Source organism: Mytilus edulis, chromosome 13 (genome assembly GCF_963676685.1).
Source record: "Mytilus edulis chromosome 13, xbMytEdul2.2, whole genome shotgun sequence".
Lineage (NCBI taxonomy): Eukaryota > Metazoa > Mollusca > Bivalvia > Mytilida > Mytilidae > Mytilus > Mytilus edulis.
This window is the reverse complement of record NC_092356.1, coordinates 27,636,530-27,650,333: the sequence shown is the minus strand read 5'-3', so window position 1 is coordinate 27,650,333 and position 13,804 is coordinate 27,636,530. Positions and strand designations below refer to the sequence as shown.

Genomic DNA, 13,804 nt, shown 5'->3' with positions numbered 1-13,804 from the left:
TAGTAAAATTAAAGTTCAGTCAATATACTAGTAATACTTCCATGGTTTGACGAACGGACGGATAAGTTGAATCCAATAAGAGTGGCAGCATAAAAGTATTTTAGACATAGGGGTCTGGACTAAATATATGAAGTAAGCTGAAGGCAAGTATTCAATTCCGTAAAATATATGAGGTGCCTAATGTGCTTCGTTTCAGCTTTGCCCTAAGTACTTTATACGTCGATAAACTGCGCGAAAAATATTTCCGACTCCGACAAAAATCTACCCCCCCCTTTTTTTTTAAGATAAATGGTTGCTCCCTTACAAAACAAGAAGCGGAATTTGAATCAGATCGGATATATACCAGATTCCAATTTGGAAAGACGTCACAGGTCACTTGGGGCGTATATAATTATTTCTTTTTGCTTTGTTACGTTATTTTGTCAGGCAAAAACACCAATTGGAAAATTTGTAGTGGTAAATGACAATCACGTGACTCATTTGATTCACTAAAACCGACATTTTCAAAAGAAGTTTCAGTACAAGCAGAACTCTATTTTTGAATTTTCTACCAGAAAAATCAATGCTAATGTCATGTTAGATGAGAATGAAAGAAGAAACAGGAAACAGGGTTTTAGAAATTGAAGACTATTATTTTTCACCGGAAATTGCTTAGTTTCAGCCAGTCACGATCGGATATTATATTCCTAGTTATGAAAACGGTATGATGAATACCTCAAAGGCGAAATTTTATCTTTTAATCGGAAGAACACGAAACTATGGCAATAACAGCGACAAACATTTAATTAGAAATACAATAGCTGATAAAGTATCGTATAATTTCACAAATTGCTGTTTTAAAGGCAATGTTTTGCTGAAATAGTTGACACCACAATCGAATCGATTCGAAAGATTCATGGACATAAATTTTAGTCTTTGTAGGGGATAAAATCTTTAAGAGAACCGATTTCGTCATCAGAGAACTGAAGTATTGGACCCTGGAGATATATACTGACTATATACATGTATTTGTCAGCAGGTCTAAAAATCAAAGATCTAGTAATACTTTATATGGAAATTTTAAGTAATATATCAATAAAATCTAATAACGCAGCACTTAAAACAAAAACTAGAGGCTCTCAAGAGCCTGTATCGCTCACCTGATTCTACTTGGGTTTTTGAAATCATATAAAAAATATATAAAATTTGGCTAAAAGTGACAACACAACCTCATTTATAAGGAAAGGAACATGTTTAATTTCATTCAAAAGTCCCCCACTGGCGGCCATCTTGGATGACAGATCAGCTACAAAGTAACAACACTTGGTCAGCACCTCATAAGGAACATTCATGCCATGTTTGGTTTTATTAATTCCATTCAGTGGTTCTCTAAAAGAAGTCATTTGTATGCATTTCCCATAGGGTCCTATGTTAAACTAAGTCCCCTGCTGGCGGCCATCTTGGATGATGGATCGGCTACAAAGTAACAACACTTGGTCAGCACCTCATAAGGAACATTCATGCAATGTTTGGTTTTATTCCATTCAGTGGTTCTCTAAAAGAAGTCATTTGTATGCATTTCCCATAGGGTCCTATGTTAAACTAAGTCCCCCGCTGGCAGCAATCTTGGATAATGGATCGGCTACAAAGTAACAACACTTGGTCAGCACCACATTAGGAACATTCATGCCATGTTTGATTTCATTCCATTCAGTGGTTCTCTAAAAGAAGTCATTTGTATGCATTTCCCATAGGGTCCTATGTTAAACTAAGTCCCACGCTGGCGGCCATCTTGGATGATGGATCGGCTACAAAGTAACAACACTTGGTCAGCACCACATAAGGAACATTCATGCCATGTTTGGTTTCATTCCATTCAGTGGTTCACTAGAAGAAGTCATTTGTATGCATTTCCAATAGGGTCCTATGTTAAACTAAGTCCCCTGCTGGCGGCCATCTTGGATAATAAATCAGCTACAAAGTAGCTACACTTGGTCAGCACTCCATAAGGAACATTCATGCTATGTTTGGTTTAATTCCATTTAGTGGTTCTCTAGAAGAAGTCATTTGTATGCATTTCCCATAGGGTCCTATGTTAAACTAAGTCCCCCGCTGGCGGCCATCTCGGATGATGGATCGGCTACAAAGTAACAACACTTGGTCAGCATCCCATAAGGAACATTCATGCTATGTTTGGTTTTATTCCATTCAGTGGTTCTCTAAAAGAAGTCATTTGTATGCATTTCCCATAGGGTCCTATGTTAAACTAAGTCCCCGGCTGGTGGCCATCTTGGATGATGGATCAGCAACAAAGTAACAACACTTGGTCAGCACCTCATAAGGAACATTCATGCCATGTTTTGTTTCATTCCATTCAGTGGTTCTCTAAAAGAAGTCATTTGTATGCATTTCCCATAGGGTCCTATGTTAAACTAAGTCCCCCGCTGACGGCCATCTTGGATGATGGATCGCCTACAAAGTAACAACACTTGGTCAGCACCCTATAAGGAACATTCATGCTATGATTGGTTTTATTCCATTCAGTGGTTCTCTTAAAGAAGTCATTTGTATGCATTTCCCATATGGTCCTATGTTAAACTAAGTCCCCTGCTGGGGGCCATCTTTGATGATGGATCGGCTACAAAGTAACAACACTTGGTCAGCACCACATAAGGAACATTCATGCCATGTTTGGTTTCATTCCATTCAGTGGTTCACTAGAAGAAGTCATTTGTATGCATTTCCAATAGGGTCCTATGTTAAACTAAGTCCCCGCTGGCGGCCATCTTGGATAATGGATCGGCTACAAAGTAACAACAATTGGTCAGCACTCCATAAGGAACATTCATGCAATGTTTGGTTTCATTCCATTTAGTGGTTCTCTGGAAGAAGTCATTTGTATGCATTTCCAATAGGGTCCTATGTTAAACTAAGTCCCCCGCTGGCGGCCATCTTGGATGATGGATCGGCTACAAAGTAACAACACTTGGTCAGCACCCCATAAGGATAATTCATGCTATGTTTGGTTTTATTCCATTCAGTGGTTCTCTAAAAGAAGTCATTTGTATGCATTTCCCATAGGGTCCTATGTTAAACTAAGTCCCCGGCTGGCGGCCATCTTGGATGATGGATCGGCAACAAAGTAACAACACTTGGTCAGCACCTCATAAGGAACATTCATGCCATGTTTGGTTTCATTCCATTCAGTGGTTATTTAAAAGAAGTCATTTGTATGCATTTCCCATAGCGTCCTATGTTAAACTTAGTCCCCCGCTGGCGGCAATCTTGGATGATGGATCGGCTACAAAGTAACAACACTTGGTCAGCACCTCATAAGGTACATTCATGCCATGTTTGGTTCCATTCCATTCAGTGGTTCTCTAGAAGAAGTTCAAAATGTAAATTGTTAACGACGACGACGACGACGGACGACGCCGGACGACGACGACGGACGACGGACGCCAAGTGGTGAGAAAAGCTCACTTGGCCCTTCGGGCCAGGTGAGCTAAAAATGTATTTTATATGTTAAAAATTTGTTTTTATAGCAAACTGAATTCTAAATTTGTTTTTTTCACTTTTGGTTCACAACACATTAATTTTAAAATGCATTTTGCAAGAAAATAATCAATAATGGAACGAAAGAAGTTTTTGATTTATTATAATTTTTATAATTATTAGCAGTGGTACATGTAGTAGTACTAGTAGTAGTTACAGTGGGTGTTCGTGGCTGTAGTTACACCACCAAGCGGAAGAAGTTAGACCACCAAGCGGAAGTAGTTAGACCACCAAGCGAATACCGAACGCCGAGAAAATTCAAAACGGATGATCCCTAATCAAAAGACAAAATCAAAAGCTCCAACACATCAAACGAAAGACTGTCATTTTTTGGTACAGGCATTTTATTTTGTAGCAAATTGTGGAATAAATCTGGTTTTATAGCTAGCAACAGAAGTACCTAGGACTGTATTATGTCTGGACACCTATTTGCATTGTTTTATTAATGAAATATCTTCTTACTATCATATTATTTCAATTCTTAAAGGCTGATTTTCAACAGGCACAACATTACAAATTTCTAGAAAGGTATCAGAAGATAGGTCTTCAAAACGCTATGACGCAAAATATGAACCCCTCCCCGTTTTGTGATTGATTAAGCTCGTTCCGTCAAAAACAGGGGAATTTTCAAATGGCTACGTGATAACAGATTTCGAAATGTTGTGAGAAAACACATTTCCAAAAAGATAGAAGACACCAGGTTTTTTGAAAAGGCTGTAATTCAATAGATTTTCCAAAGCTTTTTATATAACGAGATTTCTAAAAGACAAAGGTGAGCGTTAGAAAAAAAGTCTTCGATCACAAAGCATCATTCAAAATGTCTATAGCATTAACATTCCATGATTTCCATATAACCGACATCAAATATTGTACAAGAAAAGAGATTTTCTAAAAGGAGAATGCTTCCTTTTTTCCCTTCTACGTTGCATGATTAATAAGGGTATAATGCTATTTTCCCGCGATTAATCTTTGTTCTTTATTGAATAATAGAAACTTTTTGATTGAAATCTTGCGTGTGATTCGATAACAATTAGCATATACACCGGAATTAAAATGTTTATTTTTCAATTGCATCTTTTTCAAATCAGCTTTCCGCATCGCCTCGTTTTGGTAATGGAAATCGTAATCAATATTAACATCTATTTTTTCGTGATGGTCGAATGACAAAAGGAAGCAACCTTTCTGATATGGGTTGATGATAATAATTGGTTGCCAAGATACACCATGCATAATTTAGGCTGTAAAACTATCTTTTTACGATCTAAATTGATCCTGGTGTTATTTGAGGAAATGTGGTTTGTTTATCCAGGTGAAATTTCCAGTTTCGACATTGGAAAGATAAAGTTTTGGTATTAATACATGTAGTTGCGACTTTGTTTACGAATACTAGTTTCGTTTGACCCCAGAAGAATGCATACTTTAAAACTTAACCATCTTTTCCGGTCTTAACTGATAAAATTATTTTTTTGTAAATGTGGTTTGTTTTTCCATTTGAAATTTCTAGTTTTGGCAGTTTTATGATAATAAAAAAAAGTATATAAAGCAAGAATAAGTACTGCTAGCTGCGACTTTGTTTTTGTTTGCCTTTATATCAGAACAGTGCTGGATGACATACAAAGCTTGGTATGTGACTCCCCCCCCCCCCCCCAAAAAAAAATATTATAAAAAAATGTATGAATGTTTCCAATCATACGATTTTATCTTCATGCGTCCTATTTTGATTAGTTAATTTTCTATTCTTCAAATTCAAGAATTCTGACATGTAAATTTCAATTTCTTTAAAGATGTCTATAACAGCAAGAACCAGGATATATGTCCTTAAAAAATCTGTGACACCCACTATGGTAAATGATATTAAAATTCATATATTCACATGGAAGTTAAAGTAAACAATCTATGCGATGAAATCTAAATTCCACGAGGGAAAAGTAAATAAATATTTAAATTGTGATGCCACAATGATAATCCAATAGCTTTTATGTCGTTGTTCATTGATGAGTGAGTTTGGATTTATAGAAATTGTTGTTGATTTAACATGACCTCATCTCGGCCTGAAGGTCTTAGTTATATATTTGTACTTTAAAGAAGCACTTATTGTTCAGCATTGTCATAAGGGTGGATCAAGACTTGGGGGTCATTCATTTCTGTAGTTTCTTTTTTGATTCGAGCGTCACTGATGAGTCTTTTGTAGACGAAACGCGCGTCTGGCGTAAATATAAAATTGTAATCCTGGTATCTATGATGAGTTTATTTCTAAAAAATTTACGCAAACTTTCTCTTTTTTTTGGGCCCATTATTGTCTATTCTTTGTATTTCAGCACCGCATTTCTCTCTATTCTTTATTTTTTTTTTTTTTTTGTCTATTCTTTATTTTTTTTTATTTTTTGTCTATTCTTTATTTATTTTTTGTCTATTCTTTATTTTATTTTTTTGTCTATTCTTTATTTTATTTTTTTGTCTATTCTTTATTTTATTTTTTTCTATTTTGTCTATTCTTTATTTTTTTTGTCTTTTTTGTCTATTCTTTATTTTTTTGTCTTTTCCTCTATTCTTTATTTTTTTGTCTAATTTGTCTATTCTTTATAGTTAGTGTTCATTTATATCGATTCTGTTATAATAATCCTACACAAACCCTCCTAGGACCCTGCGAAATTCAGCGAAATTCATACACATACTTATTGTTTGGATTTTAAACAGTTCAAAATATTCACCTTATTCTTTACTTTTCAAGGCCTTATATGGTTATGCATGTTTTTCCAACTTGTATTGAATACGTGCTCAAATAACATCTTCAATATGTTCATGAAGATGCTTGATATAGTATATATATATTTGCAATTTGCTATAGATTATGGCAAAGAGTGAGAATTTAAAAAAAAAATATAACCAAATCCAAAATCCCTGCGCAAGAAAAAAATCCCAGTAAAAATTTTGAAAAAAATTGTCACTTAAAATGTAAAAACAAGAAGGGTCGTGTTTTTGTAAAAAAAAAACAAAGTGTAAAAAAGTACGTATTTAGAATAAATTAAAATTATTTAAAAAATAAATGTTGAATATTTTTTTTAATTTCCAACTTTTCGATAAAAAATTAGCTGAACAGGTACTATGACGTATAGTTTCAAGTATTATCCGATTATATAATCCTCAGTCCAGAATGGTCATTCAATATTTCTAGTCCAAAGTTTGCTTTGGGCTCTTTGTACCCGAGTTTAAAGTTATCAAATAAAGAATTTTGACGTGGTCCAATTTGTGTTGCTGTGGGTTCTTTTTAACCCAGTTTCAGTATTAATCTGATATATCTGAAGATGGTGAGTCAACATTAAAATTTTTTGTTTATTTTTCATAAATTGAACCCATCTAATCATACTATAGTCATTTAATGACTATTTCAATCCTACCGAAATTTAAAAAATGGCAAAAGGATCATAACTTAACTTATTTAATTGGTGATTTAATAAATATTCTTATCAAACATGAGCCTCATATTCAGGTAAACACGAAAGTGTCATCAATTTAAATGTCTTCTAAACATCAAAGTTAACCAGAAAATTTAGCATAGTGACAAACTGATTGGCTCTGGCTCGACACCCTGTTTAATACAGGTCTAACGCATCGATGGTCTTGTTTTAATGCGAGAGGTCTCTCAGAATTTGTTTATGAGTAACAGTAATAATAATAGTTTATTCACAAGCAATAGTACAGCTGAATGAACTACCTGCATGAATAGTCACTACTTTACTTTATAATGTCTCTAAGTAAGGTTATATGTTCTTGAAGACTGTTTGCTTGTGAACTAAGCATGTTGACTCAGTGTGTTTGTCCAGTACAAAGAAGTGATCATCGTCGTTGTCGTCGTCATCGTCTTTATCGCAATCATCGTCGTTGTCGTCGTCGTCGTTATCGACATCATCGTCGCCGTCATCGATATTGTTATCTAGTTGACGAAGACTGGTATCGTATTTATATCTTTACAGCAGATTTCATTGAGTATGTAGCCAAAGGTAGTATCTTTGGTTAGCTTGCTTGTTAGCTGAACCGAAAAGTCATTATTAGGTCAGGTATACTACCCTTCTTTCGAAGTAGCCTAGTCCAAGAGACAGATAGATTGGTTATCTGCCAGACTAGTCTACTCTTAAAGGAGGGTAGTTTACCTGACCTAACAATGACTTCACGGTTCAGCTAACAAGCAAGCTAACCAAAGATATTACCTTTGGATACACACTCAATGAAATCGGCTGTAAATCATTAAAATGTAATCAACACACGAGCATCATTTATACGTTTCTCATAATTCCTCTCCTGTGCCTTTAAAAAGGTAATATTTGATAATTACCCGCTTCTTTTGTGATTTTATTAATAACAACATTTAATTTATCCATATTATTGAATCAGAAAAGATTCTGGACACACAATAACTCTACTGTGATGCTCGAGGAACCAATATTTTCAAATCAAACATCTAAAACGAACGTATTATGGGCTAATATATTGGATATTACTAGCTTCAGAATATTAACATCTTTTTGAAGTTATTCAATTAGGCTTGTTGTTTTTGTCTATGGTCATCGTATTATAATTTTATCAATATTCGAGTTATTACTGGTATATTTGGACATGGTCATTTCGGCTGAAAACAAGTTCCTCCTTTTATAAGTGGACTATCAATATTTCTTGTAAAAAGATGAAATACACCCCCACTCCCCCCACCCTCGTATGTATTTCAGTAGCGGTGTCGATCTTATAACTTTTATACTAAAACTTAAAGATATATTTTTATATACTTCATGCATTAAAAAAAATCTATTTGTAAAGTGAAATGTGAATAATTATATACTTGCTACTTAATCTTAGAATTTTAATTTCGGATTTATTCAACAAAACACTTATTTGTAATCTGTGATGTAAACATTAAGACCATATATAGCTACTTTTCTCAATAAATGAAAGTACGCCTTTTCATATTTCGCCTTCTTGAATAAACATAATATGAAATATTTAGACGTTCGTTTAACCATGAAATTTCTATAGAAAAATGTATTATTAAAGGAAAAATATCACCTTGGAAATGTATCGACAAAACAAATATTAATATATTCAATCAAACTATTGAGGTCAGAACATTATCATGTTTGTGTATTGGCTTAAGCCCTGGGGTGAAATGTGACAATTTATACATTAATACAAATATGCGGTGAAAAATGAGAAATATTATTTTTGTCACCAAACAATGCAGATTATTTACCATGCACAGCTGGTGAATTTTTCATGCCTCATTTTCTACATTATGTGTAGAATGTTAACAAATACGATTTAAAAAAAGGTGACAAAATACATTAAGAACGTCTGCATTTTTTGTACAAGTAGGGCGTCTAAGCTAAGAATAACCAACACAATGAGCTTTTAACAGGTTGAAAAAGTAAAGTTAGTCGGAAGTAAAAAATGTAGGTCATATATATGCACATTTTAAAAATGAATGGATTTTTTTGTGGCGAGTTTGAAAAAAAATAGTACTAAAGGAAGAAAATTTTCAAGGATTTTTTTTAACAATATAACTCGGGATGTGTATTCATTTATTTGTTGTGATCTCAAATTTCGTGTAAATTAAATATAATATTTCCCCTTTTTAACATGTTGATCTGTCTGTAGTCAAACTTCAGAAAAATACCAATACACAAAAAAAAGATAAAGCTGTCATATGATGCGATTTTCGAACTGATAATTTCAGTAATGAATAATAGCGACAAATTCCTTCAATACACAACAAAACTGTCATTATGTCTAATGACTAAGCTACATGAAATTTGACCACAATGGCCATGTATTGACCATTTAAGATCAATGCTATATTGTTTCCTGTCTTTTAAAAAGGGTGGACAGATGGCTTATACGTGTTAAAGCTCTCAGTACAGTTCATTTAACATTTAAAAAAGAAAAACAGTTTCAAAAGACAGGAAGTTTAAATTAAAATTTTTAAATTAAATTAATGATGGTCAACTTCAAAGATATAAAGTTGCTGATTCAAATATACCAATGATATTCGAACCTAGAATTTTATACCAATTTGGCAAAGGAATTGAAAAATTGGAGAAACTATACACGTATCTGTACTTATCATGAAATATAATGCATTAGATAATATAATTGTTCAGTGAGCATGTACGTTTATGTAGCTGGACCTCATTTATATCGACGAACTAAACAATCATGAATCAAGACAATTCCATATTCAGCACAAGCTAGTCTGTAAATAGATTTGATGTGAAATCTGATTTGTGTCTTTTTTTTTTTGGGGGGGGGGGGGGTAAGATGGCGCCGGCAAGTCCGAAAAAAGACCACGATAAATTACTGGTTAATGATAACAAGGAGCAAGAGTTATGCGACACTGAATAGACAGTGATGATTATAAACATATTCAAGTCAGGACCTGAATTACAAAAATCTATTGGGTAGGATCTGCCCCAAGGGACGACTAAAATTAAAGGGGGACATCTATGAACGTTTCGAAGGGGAAAGAGGGAAAAAGTATGTCGTAAATTGGTATAGGCAGTCAGCGCTGCATCAGACCATTTGTAGAACCCAAAGTTTAGATTTATTGCAAGGGTACCTTGAAGTGTGGGGAGCGTGACACGTACTCTCAATGCATAAAAAGTTTAGGACTTTTTGTATGCGGACTCGTTTAACCATTGCATTTTCTGCCTAAACCATTTCTTTTAAAACTGAACTCCGTCTTTATTTTTTTCTCTTCATTTAAGTTATTGATGCAATCAAACTTCCATTTTCCTTGCGTTCTGAAACAATCTATTTTCTTTACGGAATTTAGAAACATAACTCGCCCTCCCCTTCCCCTCCCGACAAAAGATTAATGGTCGGTGCATTTAAACATGCATGTGGAATATCAAATTGTCTAAGCCACTATTCATCGAATCTGTTGTTAAAACAATGATTTAGTGGTGTTTTAAATCATACGGAAAATGCGCGCACGTGTAGAATTTTTGATGATTAATGTGAGACTAATTTCTAAATTCAAAACTCTACAATCAATTTGAAGTTGACCTCCCATGAAACAAATTCTTCACTGTATGTTTTCCCACGAACTAATTTACTTGTTGGAGCTACAAAACCCAACCTATCCATGACCATACTCAATTGACCAGGAACTGGTTATGAAATATACATGATGGTGCAGAGTATATTATATAAACAACGTCAAAACTTTGTCAAAATAAACAAGTTACACAATGTATCTCATTGTCTGTTTCACAAAAAATTGTCAACAATTCCCCCATTTTGAAATTAATATAAACAATATTTATTTGAATGCTATAAATTTTCATTTTAATATAAAGAAGAAATTTGTAACACCGTATAGTACATATGTACATACAATAAAAAGATGAAAATCATCAGTGTGAATTTCGAAGGTTTCGGTTTGTGATTCGATATTTTTTGTCGTGCTAGGGTAAAATGTTCAAGGGTGCATGTCTTGACATATACACTCTTAAGTCATGATATAATGTACTTATGAGCCACGGGAGTCGCTTTCAGACACACAAAAATACGACTAAGATTGATCATAAGTCATGAACAATTCAGTATAGTTACGATAAATCTTGGTCGATTTTTTTTTGTTTGAAACAGACTCCACTGAATAAACATTTCAGGACGTTACTTCAATTATGATATTTTTTTTTATAATAACCTCGGACATACGTTCTCGTTTTACATGTTAATACTATACTATATGTGTAGTATTTAACTTTAATATAAGAATTTACTACATAAAAACTGATATATGGTATAAAAAATCTTGCATGCATCATTTAAATACAGTTGTGAATGTGTAAATGTATATAAAAACTTCTAAATGAATTTTTATTTGCCTCCCTTTCCATTTAAAGAAAATTTTTAAAATCTCTCGAGAAAATACCCCCCTTTTTTTCTGAAAAAAAAGAAAGTATCATACAATTGTAATACATACCTCTATGTGAAAAGCCTTTTGCGATATTATCTTTATATTCGTCATAATGGCTCCTTGTTATACAGTCCAACTCATAGCATATAGTCGTGGACCAGAGTCCAAACGCCGTGAGTCTATTGTTAGAATTGTTTTTGTGTATGGCCCAGGCATTTGTAGAGAATCCAACAGTCTGTAGCACAGTAGCAGTAAGACACACAAAGGGCTCCACATAAAAGAATATCCTTGAAATTCTTCCTAAAATTCGTGTAATCTTCCCCATAGTTTTATTCTTAGGTTTTTCACATTCAGCCATTTTCGTATTACATGTATTAAATATGAAAGTAAAATAGAGATAAAAAGTTAATCTCTTGAAGATTTAAATTTCATATTTTACATCTTTAAACGTCCACATTGTTTAATAATTCACACACAAATATTGAGATCCACGTTTATCTGCCAATGTTTACCAAATATTTAAACGGACTCGTTTATCGCCAAATTTGTCATCTGTATGATGAAGTCACGTGACCTGTCAATACACACGCACTTTTCTCTCAGCTGTCGTGATGGCCTTAGAGTGAAATACTGTCAAAAGAGAAAAAAGCAATTTAATGATGTTGAAACATTTATTATAGGCGACACAATAATGGATTTATAAAATATAGATAACTTAGTTACTGAGCTACAATAACTAAATTCTGATGCTAAATTAAAACGTTTTTACCTCAGGTAGGTAGATTGACGGTGATAAAACAAAGGAGATAAAAAAGGTGTAAAAGTACTTATACTAAAGTGTATATATAATAATATAGATAGTGTTTTAAATTGTTATACATATGTATTTGTGGGTAAGCGCATTCACCATGCATGGGAATACATATTTTAAAATGAAAAACTTATATTATCAATAGGTTGGTGTTCTCTTGAAAAACAAATATCCGAGGACAGACGAGTTAGTCAGATTGTAATCTCATTTAAATCTGTAAACAAATTGTATAACGTACCCGTACCAAATCATTGTCGCATTTTGTAATAAAAAATAAATTTCAACCTTTTGATTACATATATATACGTACTATGAAATTCACCCAAGTATTATTTGTACCAAATGAATATTGAATATATGAATAATATTTAGCAGTAAACAAAGTTGCATTTCAACCTCACTCCACCGAACCCGAAAGCGATCATATCAACCATATAGATATAGGAAGATGTGGTATGACTGCCAATTAGACAACTATCCATCCAAATACCAATTTATAAAAGTAAACCATTTATAACTTTTGCATGTATGACCGGACAATTTGGACAGTGCAATGAAATTAGTTTTTAAACAATATTTCTGTAATTCAATGTATATTTAGGTTTTGTATTTATTTAATATTCTAGACTTTGTCGTAAATTTAGGCATAAGTGTTTTACACGGATTATATGTCATAATCTTGGACAAAGGTCTTAAATGCATTTACTCTATTTATTTCATTATTCATTCTATTTGACAGTCGGGACTATAATTTACAAATACGTGTCGGACACTAATTACTCTTTTAATCTATTGTTATTTCTAATTTGTCATCTGTTAATCTTCTTAATCCTTTAATTGACTGTGCTTATATATATTTTTATTGTTTGTATGTTACTTTACATTGAGTTTGGAGTTTGTTGTTCGGTCTTGCCGGACTGCTAAAATAAAAGTTTAAGGAGCGAATCTTCCTTCTTGATTTACATTTAGTCGAATAGCCATTTAACCCGGCTATATCTGGTGTTAGGACGTACGGGCAACGCATCTTTCGGATACCTTGTTCTACCTGTGAAGCTGATCCCCCAGCAAACAGAAAAATGGATACGCAGAGAACCAGAAATTTTGGCCGAAACTGGAGATACCAGATGTCTGATAATGGAGCTACCTTTCAGACCAGAAATTCAACACAACATATGGACAACTGCCTATGTAAGTTTTGTGGAAAGACTGTGAACAATCAATTTCATTTTAGACAATGTATAGCAAAAACGTCATTTTGTTATAAGTGCAGAAATTTTGGACATTACGCCAGAATGTGTAACTTTCATAGACGACCGGACGTGAAAGTTGTCAAAGTTAAATCGAAATCGAAATTACGTCGCGACACAGAAAGGATGAGGATATTCAAAGAAAACAAAGCTATGTCAATTTTTCCTTGTGCGGAACTTACTACTATTGAACTGATGGATTTCTTTCCCGCCTTTAATTATGATAGAGAATTCATTGATAGCGTTACACTCAGGCACGACCGAGTGCATTCAGAGAGAGTGAAGTTTGAAATCAAAAGT

General features: G+C 33.6%; 1 protein-coding gene across 2 annotated transcripts in view; it reads right to left on the bottom strand.

Moving 5' to 3' along the window:
- The window catches only part of LOC139501543 (uncharacterized), a 34,198-nt gene that overhangs the window by 7,749 nt on the left and 12,645 nt on the right, over window positions 1-13,804 (bottom strand). For both annotated transcript variants that reach the window (XM_071290656.1, XM_071290657.1), the window contains exon 2: window positions 11,513-12,076. In XM_071290656.1, the coding sequence (XP_071146757.1) occupies window positions 11,513-11,804 (292 nt within the window). In that variant the 5' untranslated portion in view covers window positions 11,805-12,076. The remainder of the gene's footprint in view (window positions 1-11,512; window positions 12,077-13,804) is intronic.